Raw genomic sequence first — 18,541 nt, 5'->3', positions numbered from 1 at the left:
GTAGAGAAATGCCTCTGGTGGTATTTCAGGGTTGTTTTCTGTAGTACAGACGATGACGAGGAGTGGCTGAGCAGATCTTGTTGACGGCGGTTTCTATCAGCCCTGATTTGCTTGGTATCTTATTATAAGTACCTAGCTATGCTATAGGAAGTAGGATTCTCAATCGATAACAGCTGATAAAACCTAGCAATGGAGGCCGAATAGGTCAAGAATGGGTAACAATAATAAAGGAAGAAGATGAAGGTATTCCCAGGTCTAATATGTCGTAGTGGAAGAAAACTTGCTTTGGAGCGCATTCAAAAGTCAAAATGTTCATGAATTGAATTTATGGAATCGTCGGATCGTTTGCATCAACTCACATGGGGGGGCACATAACACGGCATTCTCAACAAGCATGGGCCTCTGAATGCCAGGGTAAGACGGAACCAACCTGGAATGCATAAAAAGTTTATGAAGTCATCCCAACCTTGGAATTTTAATGATAATTATGAAAGAACCTTCCTGTCCACGGGTCTTCCAGGTTGCTCTGCCTGCCACTGCCACTGCCACTGCCACTTTTGGATTTGATTACTCAGCAGATAATTACATCCCTTCTCCAATCTTGATTGGTTGTTTTTACAAAGAATAAGCCGAAATCATGCTTTCATGCCTCATATCTCTGGCCAGAAAGCCCGTCAATCCGACATCCCGCTCCCGCTCTTTTTAACAAAGGTGGCCAATTATATTGCAGATTCCTTTCAATTTTCGGTGATTCACAAGATAGCACGGAGTTAGGATGAAACCTAGTACAAAGAGAGTTTAGCTTTATTTTAATCCGGTAGAATTTCAAATTCAAAAGTCTCCAAATAAGAAGTTCAATCATTTCCCCTCAGTGGAATTGCCTTCCACTTTGATATCATCAAATTCACCGTTTATCATTCATGATAATGTCGAGTTTGGCTTCAAAATCATTGAGGCAGGCCTCGCGCCTTTGCCTAAAACAATCATCTCCGGCTGCTGGGCTGCTGAGAAGCTCCGCGTTTGCTCGGGTGGCGTCCATATCAAGGAGGGGTTATGTTTCCGAGACGAAGAAGGATAGCGCTCAAGTTACTGTTGATACTGCGATCCGATCAGAACAGAAAGCTTTCTTCAAAGAGACTGGCAAACATGCTCAGGATCAATCCATATCTGGAACTTCCGTAAATGCTGATGCGATGATGAGTCCTATGGCTGGTAATTGCCCCTCGCACAAATTCGTATGTGAAGAAGCTTAACTGACATCGGCTTAGGTGTGCTTAAGCAAGCTACTGTTATGGACGAAGGTAATAGACCAATTTACTTGGATATGCAAGCTACCACTCCGCTAGACCCACGAGTACTGGATAAGATGTTGCCTTTCTATACCGGCTTATACGGCAACCCGCATTCGAGAACCCACGCCTATGGTTGGGAAGCCGACGTGGCGACGGAAGAGGCAAGAGAGCACATTGCTACACTGATTGGAGCTGACCCAAAAGAGATTATTTTCACGAGTGGAGCTACTGAAAGTAATAATATGAGTGTTAAGGGTGTGGCGAGGTTCTTTGGCAGGGCAGGAAAGAAGAGGCATATTATCACAACCCAAACAGAGCACAAATGTGTATTGGACAGCTGTAGGCATTTGCAAGACGAAGGCTTCGATGTTACATATTTGCCAGTGAAGCAAAGCGGCCTGGTTGACATGGCCGAACTTGAAGCCGCTATTCGACCCGAAACTGCCCTTGTCAGTATCATGGCAGTCAACAACGAGATTGGTGTTATTCAACCGCTTGAAGAAATTGGTAAACTCTGCCGCTCAAAGAAGGTATTCTTCCATACCGATGGCGCACAAGCTGTTGGAAAGATTCCTTTGGACGTCAATGCGATGAATATTGATTTGATGTCAATTTCATCTCATAAGATCTATGGACCAAAAGGTATCGGTGCATGTTACGTGCGCAGAAGACCTAGGGTCAGACTTGACCCAATCATCAGTGGAGGTGGGCAAGAGAGAGGTTTGAGAAGTGGAACTCTCGCCCCTGCGTTAGTAGTTGGCTTTGGTGAAGCTTGCCGGATTGCAAAGGAGGAGTTAGATGTAAGCTTCGATATTTCTTTTCCCTTTCTTGCTTACATGATGACCTACTTTACATATGCATGGCTTTCCTAGTGGCCTCCTTGCTTGCAAGTTGAGGCTTCTTTGACGACTCACAGTACCTTGTCTGATTTGCTACTCAATTACTTGAATCGCAGCCCATTAAAGTTGGATTTATGCTGACAATACAATAGTATGACCATGCTCGCGTCAAAAAGCTTTCGGACAGACTCCTCAAGGGCCTTCTCGCAATGGAGCACACCACTCAAAATGGTGACCCAAATCATTTCTATCCAGGATGCGTAAACGTTTCTTTCGCTTATGTCGAGGGAGAATCTCTTTTGATGGCACTTAAGGACATTGCTCTATCATCAGGAAGTGCTTGTACATCTGCCTCCCTCGAACCCAGTTATGTCCTCCGGGCACTCGGTAGCAGTGATGAGAGTGCACACAGTAGTATCAGATTTGGTATTGGACGTTTCACCACCGAGTCCGAAATCGATTACGTCTTGAAAGCAGTCGAAAACCGAGTCACATTCTTACGAGAGTTGAGTCCACTTTGGGAGCTCGTACAGGAAGGTATTGCTTTGGACAGTATTGAGTGGAGTCAGCATTAAATAATTGCTAAGAATCAACTGAAATTTGGCGGGGTATTGGCGTTTTGTGATATCACTTCAGCGGGATGGAGGCTCTTTTGGGTGTAACATAGCGAATGATTGGGCGAAAATAGTTCCCTCCATGTATACTGACTAAATGATAATGAATGCAACAATAGCATATCGAATTCAAGTACATCTCACCTTTGAGTTAGATGGTTTTAAAAAAATCCGACGCCTTCTCGTTGTCTTGAGAGGTCTTGTGAACTACACAATGAATCCATGCATGTATGTTTCACCACAGTGCAAGACAGACGTCCGAGTCAATGATGATCGCCCACCATTCCCCTCCCTAGCCCTAGGTTGTTCTAACCGACACGTCAACCAAGCCCGCCAAGTGAATGCCCAACTAGATCCACATCACAACCCCACCACGCAGTGGATTCCCCACTTTCTGTCTGACTTTTGGAATCTCTCCACTTGTTCTGCAAAAGGTACATTGCACACACACACTCTCGCTCGTGCGATAGATAGATAGACTGTCTATTTCCCCGATCTTGGAGCTCGTATGGTAGAGAAAAGCAGAACGAGGTAAAAAGAGCAAAAAACAAAGTAAGATAACGAGATGGGTCGAATCCGTCCGGGATCGAACCCAAGAAATGCAAAAGAAAGGGCCTAATCCGGGATCGAACCGGAGACCTCTTACATTTTAGATTCGGAAACCCAAAGCAAGAATTCTACCACTGAACTATCAGGCCGATGAGAGATGTTGGTCTCTTTGGTGGAGGAGGGGTGGCTATGTAATAATATAAATAAATGATAAATGGGTGTAGAGAGCTCTACTTAAGCGAAATAAGACGCGGAATATAAATAGAATCTGAAAGGAGTCCAATCATTTGAATTTCTTTTTGATATTATATGAAATATATACAGTCTTGATTATTCATGTAAAGAAAGCTCGAATTATGATTTGCTCTTCTCAAACTTTATTTCTTGATTTGAATTGGATTCGTGATCTATTAAAGAAGTTCTTTGAAAGGGTACTCAATTCCCGCCTCTTGTTTTGATTATGTAGAGGTAGGGGAGAATAGGATTGGTGGGTGAGCGGATGGGTAGTAAAGCGAGGGTAGTTTGTCTAATTTAGTACAGTTATCTACCGCTAGTACATACAGTATGTGTAGAAATTATACGATATAGGGTAGGAAAACTCAAGACGTATATACAGAAACGTATGCTTAATCTCTCGGCTCGTATGTAGATACATAGATGCCTTTGAAGGGACATCTAATTGTCCATCCTGGATTTGAATATTGTGATTGATGTTGACATTTTACAAATTCCTCTTTGTTGAGATCACCAGTCGATACATGGATTGACAGGACACTTCTCACTTTTCAATTCTTTTAATAAATTCATTCTTCAATTGTTTGATATCAAATTTCATATTTTGATTGTTCTATTTCTAATAAACAATTGTGATAATTCCTAAGATATATAGATTGATGTATTAGAAGATATCCATAAGTCAATTTTTTGCAGTGTCCCGTCAGCCCGCACACCCACTGGTGGATCTCTTCAGCAGTATCTCGGGGATTAGATGGGACAGTCAATAATTCTTGAAAGGGGGTAAAGGTAGGGAGGAGGAGCATATCTGAGTAGGTATACGAATGAGAGAACGGGTGGAAGCGGAGAGCCGGAGTTTGTTATTGAGTGATAGGTAGATGGATGAAGTAGAATTGAGATGTATGCCCTGACAAAGCAGATATGAAATATATTTAGCATTTGTTTATGGTGGTTCGATAGATTTCATGGGAAGTATATCATACTGTAGAATGTGGAAATTTAGCAGCTTCAGAATTATGAATATGTCAATATCTTTAGCGAAGCTCTATCTTGAAGGTCAGCACTCTTAGGGGGCAGAATAACGATACTTTATAAAAAGAATAACTAGATTGTGGATGCTTTAATTTATTGAATTTTGATTTTTTTTTACAATTAATTGTTTGGTTGCCTACACTTTTGGAATACTCCTTCCAATTTATACATTAGAAAGATATGACCAAGGCAATTTCCATCAAGTCAAAAATTCCACCAACGTTCCCAGCATATCCTTCATCAATTTCTCCTCACCATCTCCCTCTTCATCTCCTCCTACCAGGGTATCCAATTGCTCTTGTATCGTCTCCCTCAATAAATCCAACCCCTCATCTCTCTCCGCCAACAATTCCCGAATCTTCTTTTCTGCTCCTGCATCCTCCGCCACTAACCATGCCAAAATAACATCAACAGTCTGCAGACAAAACAATCCCGCGTCCATCCTTCTCGACAACCATTCGTCTGCCATCTCTTCTCTCTCCTCCGCGCCAAGTCTCGTTTGTTCTTTCCGGATTTCCGTATCTACAGCCGATACACGTGCTGCATAGTCTCGACGAAGTTTCACAAGCTTGCCTATCTTTTCATAGTCTTTCTCTACAAATTTGGCAAGCGTACGAATCCGACCGGCTTGATTGGCAGGCAGTAGACGCAGTAGACTTGAGAATATCCCTAGTAAATGCTCGATGGTTTGACCGTCGATTTTCTTCATAAACATTCCGAATACTACCTTAAGACCCGCCGCCTCTACCAGTTTTTCACAAACTTCTGCGCCAGATTGTCCTCCCAATGCATGGTCTAATAGTCTAAGTGCGCGTGATTTACTCATTTTGCCCTCTTTGACCATAATCAAACAAAGTTCGACACCTTCTGCTTCAACAAATTTTTGTTTTCCTTCCGGCTCATCAACACAGCAGGTCAAGGAGTCGAACACGTTTTCTACGAATTCTTCTTCCTCAGTTCCTTTGATAGGATCGCGTTTTCTGTAAGCTGCCAATATTTGAAGTAGGAGATCAACACCGTCTAGTTCGCAAAGTTTCCGTCGATTCAGTGAAGATGATTGAAGGAGAATTGCCATGACTTCTGCCGAGTATTGCTTGTTCTGGCTCACCGGCGACTCTTTTTTCGGTATTCGATTCAGTAACCAATTCAGTATGTTTGTCTCCTGGCCAATCTTCTCCGCAAGCGTTATTCTCGACGCCAAATTTTCCAACACAGACAATGCATGATATACACCACTCCTATCCGATTCATTGGTTTCATTGAACCTCGCAAAATTCGAGACCAACAGATCTAATAAATCTGCCTCAATCATAGCATCCACGATTTGATTCCACTGTTCTTGTTCGGCCTCCACGTCTTCGTCAGTAAGTTCGCTGATGATCTCCACGGCATCAATCGCAATATCTGTGTTTTCGTGCGCCAGCAACCCAACCAAGCTTCCAACACAACCTAGCTTCGCAAATTCTCCATATAATTCAGGATGTTCTGATAGAATACTTAGAGCTTTGATATCTGCATCTAGGTCCGCTTCGCTCCCCATAAACTTTTGCGGATCGCTTTCAAATTTAGCTCTCAATTCCGCGTTCTTCGTGATCTTCTTCTCAAAATTCAGGGCCATTTTCCGTAACCAGGCCGAGTCGATTTTCTCAGGAACGATCTCCGCGCTTTCTTGTCCATCCATATAATCTAATATTTCAGATTCATCTTTCGTGATACCACCACCGAAAAATCGACCCTCTTCATCGTCCGGAATATCTGGTCCATAGTCTTCTTCGTCGTCATCAGGCGGAGGGGAAGGTCCAGCTTCTGTATCATCATCCTCTTCTACTGCCGGTTGTTTGCCATTGCTTTTCGCATGGCCGTTCGCGGATAATTTCGCGGATTTATAGATTTCATCTAATGGATTGCTTAGCAATGAGTTGGGGTACGAAAGAGAAGGGTTGCTAACTAGGATCTCGAGTAGGTTCTAATTTGCGCTTATGGCTGGGTAAAGCTGGCTTCTGCAGAATGTTAGACGGGATAAAATGAGCCTAGAACAATATATGCGCACCTTGAACAAATCATCAATACTTGACATTGTAACGGATGTGTTCAACTCGAGGCTGTACGTTCGTAAGCGTTTGCCAATGCGATTGCGATACGGTACGGACCGCAGGCGTGTGTAAGATACGCTTCTCGAATGATTGGGCGTAGATTCAATAGAATTATTGTGGAATTGGAGTTGAAATTTGTCTTTTGTTTGTTTACTTGAGAAATTATAACTTTGGAGCTCCTTGAGCTTAACCTAGGCCTTGCTTAGTCATTGCGTTCTCCATAAGGCTGACCGGAATTCACGTCATCCTTTTGACCTTGATACTGATTCTATAGCTACCTTTGTTGCATCTTGACATTATTCTCTGTGGGGAATATTTCATCCAAGTCAGGACTAATACGGGTGTTGAATAATCTCATTTCCGCTCTTAAACTCATACCACTGAAGAATACCTGACTTTGATTCGAAATTCCTGGATTGGCCATACATTAATACAATTGCCTTTTAACACTTAATTCGTTTGAGAAATTTGGATTCGCCAGATAAGTTTAATAAACATGGATCCCTCAGAATCAGGAGGGTTCCTTCCAGATGCTCTTCCCTCCCCATCCCCAAGCACTACTTCGGTCAGCTCCACCTCTTCCAATTTACCACAGCCACGTGCGAAACCTCTTCGTGCTGGTTCAGGGAAAGAACAAGCTGCAAGGCGCTATGTTGAAAACCGACTGCTCCACATCTCGAGGCGATACACTAAGAAATTCGAGGAACATGAAGAAGGAGATTCGGTAGTCGGCTATGTGAGTATGAAGGAGGTAGCTAAGGACCTTTCCGAAATAATAGATGTGTTGTGGCTCTCAAGTACACGTACGTACCTTCACTCATGTATGATACTCGGAATCTTAGCCTGACTGGAGTAGCGAACTTACAGATTCCGTACTTACTAAATGTGGCTCTGGTAATGACTACATATCCGACCAAGTTCCCACCAGCACCGGTTGCAACTTTTGCTGTTCTGAGAAAGCTGGATCATGCATTCGCTAGCTTACTGAAAGGAGAAGACTCGATTACTGGAGAGATTTTACCGGGATTTCTAGCGGGCAGGAGAGCTGGAATGAGCCAGACTGACATGGTTAGATGCAGAAGTATAGTCGAAGACACCAGAGTGATGATCGTAGACGTCATGAGTAAGGAAGTTGAACCAGAGCCCGAACCTGAGAGCGGCGCCGACGATGATGGTGAAAACAGAGCCGACGAAATGAATCTGGACGAGGAGGACGACTCGGAATATGACAATGATGAGCTTGCCATGGACATTGCCAGAGTCTATGAGGCAACCATCATGGAGCTCGGCGAAAGGCTAGAAAGTGGTCCTAACATTGGAATTGGGCACAACGATTCATGAAGGGAACAAATCTTACAGTAACGAAAGGTTATTAGGGCACTTAGATGAATTCTACTAAGCCAAGTTAGCTAAACTGTCAAAAATATGAGGAGCTGCCCCAAATCGGCGATACTTTCCGTCGTTAAGGCAAAAGCTCCGGTGGGATGAAGTATGCTTCTCCTATATTTGTGGCCACGGATGTGAAGAACCAAAGGAAGAAGTATGTAGTTGGCGGTCTGGACTACCTCTGAAGACCCCAGTACTCGTAAAAGTGGAGGAGCAACCTGACTAATGCTACTGCGATAATTCGGCCTGCATGTCAATAGTTCGTGGAGGGAATTGCGGAGATAAAAGGAAGACTGCGAAGGTATCCCATCGAGGAAGAAGACATAAGCGCGATATCAGTGGATCTCAGAAATGGAGAGATGGGAGGAATCATCGACCTATGCGGCCTTAGGGTCTTACATAAAAATGTCAGTCTCCTTTGTTCAGGAGCCTGCACTGTACTTATAACACCGATCGGCTGCGTTTTAATCAATCCTGTTGGTACCATCCAATATTGATCTTGCCTGCAAGATTACCGACTTACATAATTGCGTGTGCCAATTGCTCATCTGTGATATGTACTCAAGATAAAAGTCCTATATCGAGTACCACCCTCCGGAAAGAAAATTTCAGATTTTCTCAGGTTCTTTTGCCTTTCGTGCTTGTTAGTTGGCATGATCATAAATCGCTGTCGTGAAGACTATCATACTAAGCCGGACATTCCCAAAATCAGTACTTTTGTTGAATGTCTGGAAAATCTAACAAGCTAACTATTCGGGGAATTAATGAAATTGACTTTGAACAAAACCGCTCATAAACAGCCAATCTTGCTCTTTCCCTTCAATCAACAGTCCACTTCAAGCTATCATACAAGAGACATGTTAGGAGGGACACGAATAGCTCTGCTTGTAATGACCAAATTTGCTATTTACCAGATTATATCGCAGTTGTCTAGTCGTATCGCACCTCCTCTTTTTCACTTTCCACATTGAGTTTTCCGAACCCAAAGAATCTCAATCCCCTCCCCCAACTCTCCGTACCACGGCCCTTCCTGTTCACTTCTTTCCGCTACTTCAAACCCTACCCTCTCCATTTGCCACTGCTTCTTTTTACACATCTCTACAAATATTGCATACGTCTCGGCGTTACGTACCGTACTCGAGATTAACACTTCCACTTGTGGATACAGATCAAAGAGGTCTTCAAGCGTTGCAATCAAAGAAGGAATTACAGCGGGAGAGTAAATTACGTCTGCAGCAAGAATTAGATCCAACGGAGTCTGGTTTGATCCGGCGGTTGACGTTGGGTTGGATGATGGGCATTTCGATGATAGAAATTCGGGAAATGTTTCAAATTCCCCAGTTGGAAGCATGTGGCCCCAGATAAGCTCGCATGTGCTTGTTTTGGACGTTGTATTTTGAGATAGCGTAGGAGTAATGGCATCTGTTAGATTGTTGAGAAACAGACTTGTGTTCATCAGAGTCAACGTTTCAGAGCTTCCATCGGTAGCCAGAACGTGCTTTGCGGAAAGATATTTGGCGCACAGGATTGATATAAAACCAGTGCCACAGCCAAGTTCTAATATCGTTTTGTTGGAGATAAGATGAGGATTGAGAGATATGTAAGTTGAGAGGTGAAGAGCGGCTTCCCATGTCCGAAGCCCTGTGGTTCCGGAACCAGATAGAAGGGATGCGGATTCGAGGATGGTTATTGTTGGAGTTTGCGAAGCTAGTGAGGTAGAGGTAGAAGAAATAGGAGGAAGAGAGGAGAGGGTATAGGTCACATAAGATTGTTGCTGAGCAGCTGTAGCTTCTGAAGGAATAGGGGTAGAAAGAAGAATAGAAAGTTGGCTCATGAGATTATCTGATATTCCCTGGAGAGAAGAAAGACATTGTCAGAAAATTTGGAAAAAGAAACGACGAGAGCTTTATGTGATTTATTCTCACTTATAGAAGGTACTGAATACTTGTATTAAAGAACAACTAAACTAAAGAAACTGCATCTTATGCATACCTACTTGTTCTTCCCAATCGTGAATACTGTTCTCGATTCTTTTGGTGAGTTCTTTCAGAATTTTCAATTGATACCTCTGAGGTGGAGGATACTCCAAAACATTTTCCTCAAATAGTCTTGAGTAGATAGCTTCCTGGAAAGCATCATCCCGAAGATATTCTTCATCTGGGTATTCGAGATTTTGTAGAAGTTGAAGATATTGACGACAAAACCTGTCCAATTGATGGTCCTTGAAAAGAATAGGCATTTCTGATTTCTGTCTCTTTGAATTTTGAATTTGACTTTGAACTTGAATTTGTCAGAATATTTCACAACTTGATGAAATACTGTATTAAAGACAATCACTGGATTATTTGAGGATGGATAGATCCTCGATATTGAATGACCTTGGGGTGTTCAAGGACGGAGTAACTATTCCACCATAATATTAAGGCATCAACCTAGGGTTTCTGACCTTTCGGATCCACTGCTTCGCACATTTTCACTGCTTACTAATCAATTTGGCTAATCTTAGCGCAATTTGACTTACCGAATCTGAGAGCCACTCAAACTTTTTTGCAATCCTCCTACGACAGCGACATCCATCGACAATCTATATCACGACAACTGTCTCGAAACATCGCAGACAGGCTGATCGACTTAGATAATCGCAAAAATGGCCGACAATAACGCCCCAGTTACGCTGCGAACGCGCAAATTCATTCGCAACCCTCTCCTCGGCCGAAAGCAAATGGTCGTGTAAGTCAACATCATTCTTATCGAATCCGCCACCTATTTCGAACAATTACAGTATTGAAGGAACACTATTCAAGTGTCTTTGGATTACAATGAGGGGTACGAATATTTATGAATTGGAAGACTGATGATGGATTTTTTTAATATAGTGACATCCTTCACCCAAACCGTGCCAACATCTCCAAGGATGAGCTCAGAGGCAAACTCGCCGAACTCTACAAGGCTAGCCAAGACCAAGTCAACGTTTTCGGTCTCCGAACCCAATTCGGTGGTGGAAAGACAACCGGTTTCGCCCTCGTCTACGACTCCCCAGAGGCAATGAAGAAATTCGAACCCCACTACAGATTAGTCCGTGTTGGATTTGCTACCAAGATCGAGAAGGCCAGCAGACAACAACGTATGTTACAGTCCTTGTCCTGGTTTGCGGAATTGCTTGGGTGGAAGTGAATTTAACCTGCGAATTGATACTGACATGTGCTGGAATTTAGGCAAGCAACGCAAGAACAGACAAAAGACACTCAGAGGTACTGCGAAGGTCAAGGGTGCCAAGAAGAAGAAGGAGTAGAGCACTCGCTTCATCTTGGGGTGGGAAATGGTTGGTGTTGTTGGACCTGGGGATTGGCTATGTGCTTTGTACGCATCTGCATCGATCCTCCATCGTATCATGCTTTGGTGTAATTAGGGAACGAAAATAGAGGCATGATGGCATGAAACCTCTAATCGGTCTCTATTAGGTCCACACTTCAAACTTCAATCACGGTGTTTTGCTCGTTCATTACGAAATCTGGTTTATGTGCAGCATGGTCATGGGTGATATAAAATGGAAATATGCGTTTGCAACCTGGAGGTTGCTATTCCTCAAATTTTACTTTTTCTCACATGGCTCTCTCCCACCTCCCACGTCACCATTTCATCATGGACACAAATATTCACCTGCAAAGATTCCTTTGACCGTTTCTGCAAGCGCTTTTTGACATGTCATTTTATGCAATTCACCTTCTGTCAACAAAGTTTGCCTCGTGCGCCACTACAAACTTTATATCGACATTTCAAGCTGAACTGCCCCAATTTTCCCCCTTTTGATGTTACAAACCACATTGCGTCCTGCAAGCAAAACTATGTTAGGTAGGTATCTCTCCGTATTTCATTTCTGCCCGTACCTTCTTCAATTGCTGTTTGAGTCTCGGTCTTTGTACATGTTCATCTGCATTGGTTGTGGAGACGACGGACGTCTCTCTGTTATACAAGCACTGGTAACTTCAGCTAGCTTGTGGTTCTTTGCGTTTCACATACTTCTGGAGATGAGATAACAGCATATCTCACATGCTAGGCGAACACAATTGACTTATGTGATAAGAAAAGAATGACATTGCCAATACGAATGAACACAAAAAGAACGTTCTGGATCCAAGGCGACAAAGGTTCCTATCTCATGGACCCAAGGCTCGGCTCGTGGGCTTCCCGAATTGCTCCTCGAGGAGGAGATTTCGGAAGTCTGGCCTCATTTACCATGAGGTCCAGACAAGTTACAGATGGAGGGTAGTAATCTAATCTTTAAGCTTGAGATATCATACATTACTTTCCTACCGATGACCGAAGTGCATCTAAAAATCAAGTATGGCACTATCTCATATAGACCTTCAGCAACATATCAATTGTGATTGATTTAGATAGTAGATAACAGTAAATGTGATTGAGAGATCGGCCACTGCGCGAAGCAATACCATTACCATGTTGGCACCATGTACTGTACAATGACATGAAGTTCATCCTAAGTATCTGCTGTGCTTCGCTAGTACTGAGAAACCCCAGAAATGAGACATCGATTGTACAAGTAGATGCAGTGCTCATCCGGTCTTCAACGTTCAGCTTTCCCTACCATGACCCTGATTTCTCCCCCAGAAACAGAGAAATTTAAGGGAGCCAGGCACTACACTTTATTCTTCACCGTACCCCAAATCATGAGGGTGGGTGGGGTCTATTTCCTGCCGTGTAACATTTGTGATACCTATCATGTAACCTTAACTTCTACTTAAATGCACTTTTTGTGGCACGAGGTCGCTTACCCCTCGCAGATTGCATCTTTGAGATTTCCAATGCCGTGGCAAGGTCAGTTCATCTGTGATTGGTTCAGGAATGATATGTGAGTTGCACCCGGAAATCTTGCTTTTGCTCTATCAAAACGAAAAATGCAATAGTCTGGTATGGATACCATTGCCAAGAGCTTAGGATCGTCTCGTTTCTTCCTGCTTTGGCACTTGGAAGGCTCTTTGCATCATGGCATAAGCAGGGAAAATATTTTGGGTCGATATTGGTGATTGCGACCAGGAAACACAGTCAGAGACATGGTCAATTTGGTCAGTTTGGTCAATTTGGTGGATTAACTTGGTCAATCTGGTCAATGTTTAGACCAGACTGGTCGAAGATTGGCCAAAGTTGGAAGGAGATATGATATTTGAATGGTGATTATTATTATTATTAACTCTGACTGCTATCAGCGTGTTGCTGTGACTATCCGATAGTACCCAGTACTGTATAGTGTATCCAACACCCAAAACTTAAATATTGAACGTATTGATACCAGTATCGTACGACAAACACTCTGGTCACCGTCAACCACAACACAATAAACCCAAAAGTTCTGAATGTCAAACAGCATTTGCAAGTGAGCTCGAGCTAAAGACGATGCCCACATTTTCTCTTCCATCTGCCATAAGTCTTTTACCAGATATTTTGTTGTCTCCATGAACGTATTTGTAGATCAAAAAGAAAAACATAGGATAGGATAAAAATAACGGGGAAATATCGACAAACTACTTCTCCCTCGTTTCTGCTCACGTTTTGCGTCTTCTTGTCTTGTCTTGCCCATTCGCCTCGAATTAAGAATCAGAACCAAAGAAAGTGTTTTAGATAATGAAAAAATAAACACAATATAGCCACACATATTTTCACTGCCTACTAATCTCCAGTTCTTTGCTTCTCCTTTGAAGTAAATACTGCCCCACCGAGAGATCCCCAACACACTTGCCCTAAATCCAAAAGAATGTGCACTCCATTCCCAGCTCAACGTAGTACGCGCGAGCCAATTCGATTCAACCCCCAACCGTACCAGCGATAGTACTCGAATGCCCATCTATTGCCTCCATTTACCACTTATTCGCCGTTTCCCGCTCGTTTCCCCCATGACCCTTTGGCCTGTAACACTAAGCGCTTGTTGGCGATGATTTATTCCCCTTTTCTTCCAACCCGTATTATTTTTCTTAACCGAATTCTTCCATGCATCGTAATGTTTCTTCCTTGTCCAACACAACTCTCATCTCACAAAGAAAACTCAAATTTGCTGGATATCTGTGATTGAATCGAAAATGAACCCTGCAAGCAACAAGAATGAGCGCAATTGACCAAGCCGCTCCTAGTGAGCGATCTTTGAATATATGAACACAATGCACACAATGAACAGTCGATAAGAACAGAGAAGAAAACGCCTGTCCTCTTCCACCTCCCACCGATTTAAACCCTATCCTCCTTTTTGAAAATATCTTTTGTCTTCTCCCCATTTCGCCATTTCCATACCAAACAAATGTGACCAATGAATAAATACTCGCACGATTTTAAACAAAAACGAAAACAAAAACGAAATAAAATAACTGAAAGGAAACAAATTAGCTGCCGTGTTAGGCCCCGTGTCGGCAATTTTTATGTCTTCGACATTTAATATCCTCCATTTAATCAAAATAGGGGTTTCCGGTGGAAAAGTAGATTCAAAGCTTCTTCCTTAAGTAGATCATATTCTGCCTATCCTTTGAACAAACAATCCATAGATCTGAGCGTCGAGCAAATTCCCAAATTATCTCGATGAAAGACTTGAGACATATTCTCTCGAGGGCGCTGGAAGGCCATCATGTGAGACTGGGGGCATTTGTGGAGGGAGTTGCAAAAGCCCATGATTCTGCATCTGAGTGGGTAGGTTTGGGGTTGGATAATGACTGGATGTGTGAGGAACATACGTTTGTCCATTGGCTAATAGATTACTTCCGCTGCCGCTAGACTTTCGGTTATTAGCCGGCCATACATTATGGGTGGTGTCGGTCTGACTGTTTTGTCGACTCTTGCTCGGCTCGCTTCCACTGCTTGTTCCATAGTGGCTTATGTCCGTAGTTGAGTCATTTGTCTGGGTGTAGTATAGATTGCCGTTCATAGTTGATGCATCATACATTTCTGATTCTTGCTGTGATAAAGAAGATTGTTGAGACGATTGGTAAGCTGCAGTAGCAGCGGCTGTGGTGATTTCGTGAGGGCTGCTTGTGGAAACACTCATATACGGATTTGTCAGGGGCATTTGAATCGAAGAGTTAATTTTTGCAGAGCTGCTCATGTTTGAGCTCATGAATCCATACGGCTGAAGTGAGTTCTGTGAACTAAAAGCACCGTCGTTTGTGGACCCGTACTGTCTGTTTGGGTATGGGAGTTGCCTTTCGGCGGTGGTGGCAACATTGAGGGCAGCTTGCGAAGATGTGGTGGCTACACTTGCAGTTCCATAGGATGGAATACATGTGTTGTTTGGGACACAAAAATTCTTTGATTCCGAGTCAACCATTGAGCGCGCATTATAACTTTGATATGCAGAATTATAATTGGCCGTAGCTTCTGGATCCATATACATTGGCGCCGGAGGGGTTACGCGTGTACGCCCGTTGCTCTGTACTGGATAATTTGACACAGAAACAGAATCTTGTGCTGCCACTTGATACGGGGTTGAACTTGACAGATTGAATTCAGCAGGTTCTTCGGTGAAGTTATCATAGGAAGAGTTGAGAAACTTCGGTCCTTGGAAGCCATAATTGGAATAACTTGGTCGATAATTAATACTATCGGGACTCAAGTTGAGGGTCTGTAACGTCTGATAGTAATTGTTGTTGTATGGAGCGTTTGAAGGCATTCGGTACATTGGGCGCAAACTATCATCAAAGCAATCAGCCGGAAGATCCTTTGCTTGTTCTAGTCGCATAGCCGTCACCTAATTTACTTGAGTCAGTATTTGTTGTTTTGAACAATGGGCTGGTCGGACGTACTCTCAAAAACTCGCATGGTTCTGAAGAGGACTGTTTGCAGTGGTAACATGGTCTGCCATTGTCTTCGCCGCTACACCGAATCTTGCGCTTTCGGCATCTTTGACACTACGAGAAAGTTTGATCAGTAAAAAAGCAATGGAAGGTCCACAGTGCGATAAACAGAAGTTTGGGTGGCATACTGCTACTTGGATTCTGCGCCTCATTTGATGATGTCCCGGCTCGGTGTTTTCTGGTCCACGATCATTGCTTCGTCCATCGCTATACGTCCGAGATGGGTATGAGTGCTCGGAACGTTCTTGAGCCAGTGCATAGCTTTGACCGCGCGGACCGCATCTACGGAAGGTAGGCTCCTCCTCTACAAAGTATCCTCGAGTGACCATCTGAATTCGATAAGTAAGAGATCGGATGTTATTTAGACCTTCATCGGTGCACTGCCTGGCTTACCTTTAAAAGATCTTGGGGAGATTTGAGAATTTGAAAGCGGTTGGGTTCAACTTGTGTACAAAAACAAATGTGTCAAGCTTCAATAGGATCCGAGATGAATCAAGGACCTGGGGTTTATCAAATCCTGGGGCTGTCAGGCGAAAGCAAGCATATTATAATGGGTACAACAGAATTTGTGATGTTTGTCTTTATGAAAGATTTCCTGCATACTAGTACTGTTAAACTTGAAATATGATTAAAATAAACAGAATAAATGGTTTAGCTTTGTGGTGCCTTTGCGGGCTTATGCATCTGCTATGTAATTTGGAAGATCGACAAATACTTCCGGCACTTAAGCAAACAGCATAAATCCTGGGGTATAGATTCCAGCTTCCTGGTTAGCTTTCAGGGTTAAAATTTCTCAGAGCTTATAGTGGTGGATGCAAATATTCAATTTATGATGAGACTGTCTCGATAAATGAAACAATTTCACCGTAGAACAAAGAACTCATGAGCCTCAGTAAGCTCATCTTACCTCCTATTTAGGTGGCATATAAATTTGGAAACTCATGTAGCTTTCCGTATTCGCCCCCATATGTATTTTTTTGACACCTACCAGGCTAGGAGCAACTTTACTCCTTCTAGACAGAGCTACATATCATTGTGAATGACAGATAACGACATTTGCGTCTGGTAGCATTGTAATGAATTCAGCAAACAATTGAATAAAGATACGAATTATGGAACAATTATGAATCTGCAAACGATGTATCACCGCTGGTGCTTGTCATACTCTGCTCCTCAAATCTTGCGCTACTTCGCTCCTCAATTCGTTACAGGTAAAAGAGTCAATACGCACCCAAATTTTCAATACGGGGTACGTAACACTTATTTTGATGCAGGAGAGGAAGGTCTAATCAAGTCCATGTCAAAACCTTGGAAGTCTAGCACTATTCCAGCACCATTGGACTGAACGCGCCACTATCAGAGAAGAACCTCAAACCCTCTGAGTTTAGCTCTGATTTACATGATCATTCAATCACATTCAATCAAATTTTGCTCCTTCTAATGGAATTGGAGCAAACAAACCAAGCTTAACGAATTTTCATTCTTAGTTTGTTTGCTTCTAGCCGAATTCTGGCCACAACCAAGCAATGTTGTATGACTTCTTTCTGCAGTATGTTCCATTTTTCTTTGGAAACCGATTCAAAACGGCTGGCAGGGTATCTGAGTTTTTTTTTTCAACAAGGCGATGCTCAGGCGATGCAACGTGACTGGTACGAACATCAGTTTAATTGCATCAATGTAAATTCTGGTATCACAGATGGAATAGCACAGATGAAGAGCTTTGCGCTCAGACGCTTGAGAGAGACTCCGTCGCTTCGCACAATTTCCCTTTGCGCCAATTCGAGTAGCAAGTAAGTGAAGTCTTCGTTGTACCGATGATGATGATGTGCGAGGTGGTGTAAGAGGAGTAGAGCCGTACCAGTTAGTCACTTCAAATACTGAGAGAATGCAAGCCAATCATCGATATGCCGATGACTACGGGCTTCCATTCTGTATCTCGAAGCAAAATCATCTTCCCGTACAATACGTATATTATGGGAATAAAGAGCTACATATCGAGATAGCTAGCAGTTGTTAGAAGTGTCACCAAACCAATGGGTACCCCCCAGGCTTTTGGTGTTAGATCTATTTTGATAAGATACAGTCCGGCCGAGCTGTAAACTCGTGAGGATCGGGCCATCGAAGCCCTGGCATGGGCATCAGATTTCGGCTTACTCTTTTTTGATTCTATAATTGCGTGATATTAAAATCATTTATAAGAAGACGCGGCGGGAAAAATACTTCCCCGGGGTGGAGTAAATCATGGGCGTGCATACCATGCAACGTTATGAGAATTATGGGCAGTTATTGATAGATCATAACGGGTGGCTGCTTCGCGTGCTCTGCCAATATGTGCGTTATGCGCCTATCCGTGATGCATAGCTGACGAGGGCCAATGAGAACCACTGAAGTCCAATGGCCTGGTAATGGATGTTTCTTCAAATAAAATGTGGTGATATGTTACGCCTTCCAATGCAGGCTGAAAATCCTGAGTAGACAGTAATAGCCACTTTCCTCGAAGATGAAGGCCAAGACGTTGCGCTGCCTCGATGGAAGCCAAAGGGACTGGTGTTTGCACGGATCGCATTAAGGAATGTAATCTATAGTACCGAAGTTACGGTGCAGCCGTGCTGTGGGAGCTGCAGGAAGCGATCGAGATATAGATGCCCTCAG

General features: G+C 43.1%; 6 protein-coding genes across 6 annotated transcripts; 3 read left to right on the top strand and 3 right to left on the bottom strand.

Moving 5' to 3' along the window:
• The first annotated feature begins 753 nt into the window (after nucleotides 1-753).
• On the top strand, nucleotides 754-2,994 carry EAE97_004326 (uncharacterized protein). Its single transcript, XM_038874838.1, has 3 exons — nucleotides 754-1,212; nucleotides 1,269-2,092; nucleotides 2,284-2,994. Exons 1-3 carry the CDS (start codon nucleotides 921-923, stop codon nucleotides 2,704-2,706), a joined length of 1,539 nt encoding a protein of 512 aa, XP_038734282.1. The 5' UTR covers nucleotides 754-920; the 3' UTR covers nucleotides 2,707-2,994.
• Nucleotides 2,995-4,759: 1,765 nt separating this feature from the next.
• Nucleotides 4,760-6,637, bottom strand: EAE97_004325 (uncharacterized protein; the record flags this gene model as incomplete). Its single annotated transcript, XM_038874837.1, has 3 exons — nucleotides 4,760-6,456; nucleotides 6,509-6,560; nucleotides 6,611-6,637. 3 exons carry the CDS (start codon nucleotides 6,635-6,637, stop codon nucleotides 4,760-4,762), a joined length of 1,776 nt encoding a protein of 591 aa, XP_038734281.1.
• Nucleotides 6,638-6,866: 229 nt separating this feature from the next.
• EAE97_004324 (uncharacterized protein) lies at nucleotides 6,867-8,526 on the top strand. Its single transcript, XM_038874836.1, has 2 exons — nucleotides 6,867-7,456; nucleotides 7,510-8,526. Exons 1-2 carry the CDS (start codon nucleotides 7,150-7,152, stop codon nucleotides 7,992-7,994), a joined length of 792 nt encoding a protein of 263 aa, XP_038734280.1. The 5' UTR covers nucleotides 6,867-7,149; the 3' UTR covers nucleotides 7,995-8,526.
• A 468-nt stretch (nucleotides 8,527-8,994) lies between these two features.
• On the bottom strand, nucleotides 8,995-10,278 carry EAE97_004323 (uncharacterized protein; the record flags this gene model as incomplete). Its single annotated transcript, XM_038874835.1, has 2 exons — nucleotides 8,995-9,891; nucleotides 10,036-10,278. The coding sequence occupies 2 exons, from the start codon at nucleotides 10,276-10,278 to the stop codon at nucleotides 8,995-8,997; spliced, it is 1,140 nt and encodes a 379-aa protein (XP_038734279.1).
• Nucleotides 10,279-10,575: 297 nt separating this feature from the next.
• On the top strand, nucleotides 10,576-12,417 carry EAE97_004322 (uncharacterized protein). Its single transcript, XM_038874834.1, has 3 exons — nucleotides 10,576-10,769; nucleotides 10,916-11,163; nucleotides 11,255-12,417. The coding sequence occupies exons 1-3, from the start codon at nucleotides 10,687-10,689 to the stop codon at nucleotides 11,329-11,331; spliced, it is 408 nt and encodes a 135-aa protein (XP_038734278.1). The 5' UTR covers nucleotides 10,576-10,686; the 3' UTR covers nucleotides 11,332-12,417.
• A 2,196-nt stretch (nucleotides 12,418-14,613) lies between these two features.
• On the bottom strand, nucleotides 14,614-16,218 carry EAE97_004321 (uncharacterized protein; the record flags this gene model as incomplete). Its single annotated transcript, XM_038874833.1, has 3 exons — nucleotides 14,614-15,783; nucleotides 15,839-15,943; nucleotides 16,018-16,218. 3 exons carry the CDS (start codon nucleotides 16,216-16,218, stop codon nucleotides 14,614-14,616), a joined length of 1,476 nt encoding a protein of 491 aa, XP_038734277.1.
• Between the last annotated feature and the right edge of the window lie 2,323 nt (nucleotides 16,219-18,541).

This window comes from Botrytis byssoidea, assembly GCF_014898295.1.
Source record: "Botrytis byssoidea strain MUCL 94 chromosome Unknown BBYS_007, whole genome shotgun sequence".
NCBI lineage: Eukaryota > Fungi > Ascomycota > Leotiomycetes > Helotiales > Sclerotiniaceae > Botrytis > Botrytis byssoidea.
This window is presented reverse-complemented; position numbering and strand designations above follow the sequence as displayed.

Excerpts from the sequence above, each read along its gene's own strand:
- EAE97_004322 (XM_038874834.1), top strand. The coding sequence starts at position 10,687 with ATGGCCGACAATAACGCCCCAGTTACGCTGCGAACGCGCAAATTCATT. Across the intron at positions 10,770-10,915 it reads GGCCGAAAGCAAATGGTCGT|TGACATCCTTCACCCAAACC; the intron begins GTAAGTCAACAT and ends TTTTTAATATAG. Across the intron at positions 11,164-11,254 it reads GAAGGCCAGCAGACAACAAC|GCAAGCAACGCAAGAACAGA; the intron begins GTATGTTACAGT and ends GCTGGAATTTAG.
- EAE97_004326 (XM_038874838.1), top strand. The coding sequence starts at position 921 with ATGATAATGTCGAGTTTGGCTTCAAAATCATTGAGGCAGGCCTCGCGC. Across the intron at positions 1,213-1,268 it reads GATGATGAGTCCTATGGCTG|GTGTGCTTAAGCAAGCTACT; the intron begins GTAATTGCCCCT and ends ACATCGGCTTAG. Across the intron at positions 2,093-2,283 it reads TTGCAAAGGAGGAGTTAGAT|TATGACCATGCTCGCGTCAA; the intron begins GTAAGCTTCGAT and ends ACAATACAATAG.
- EAE97_004324 (XM_038874836.1), top strand. The coding sequence starts at position 7,150 with ATGGATCCCTCAGAATCAGGAGGGTTCCTTCCAGATGCTCTTCCCTCC. Across the intron at positions 7,457-7,509 it reads GTTGTGGCTCTCAAGTACAC|CGAACTTACAGATTCCGTAC; the intron begins GTACGTACCTTC and ends TGACTGGAGTAG.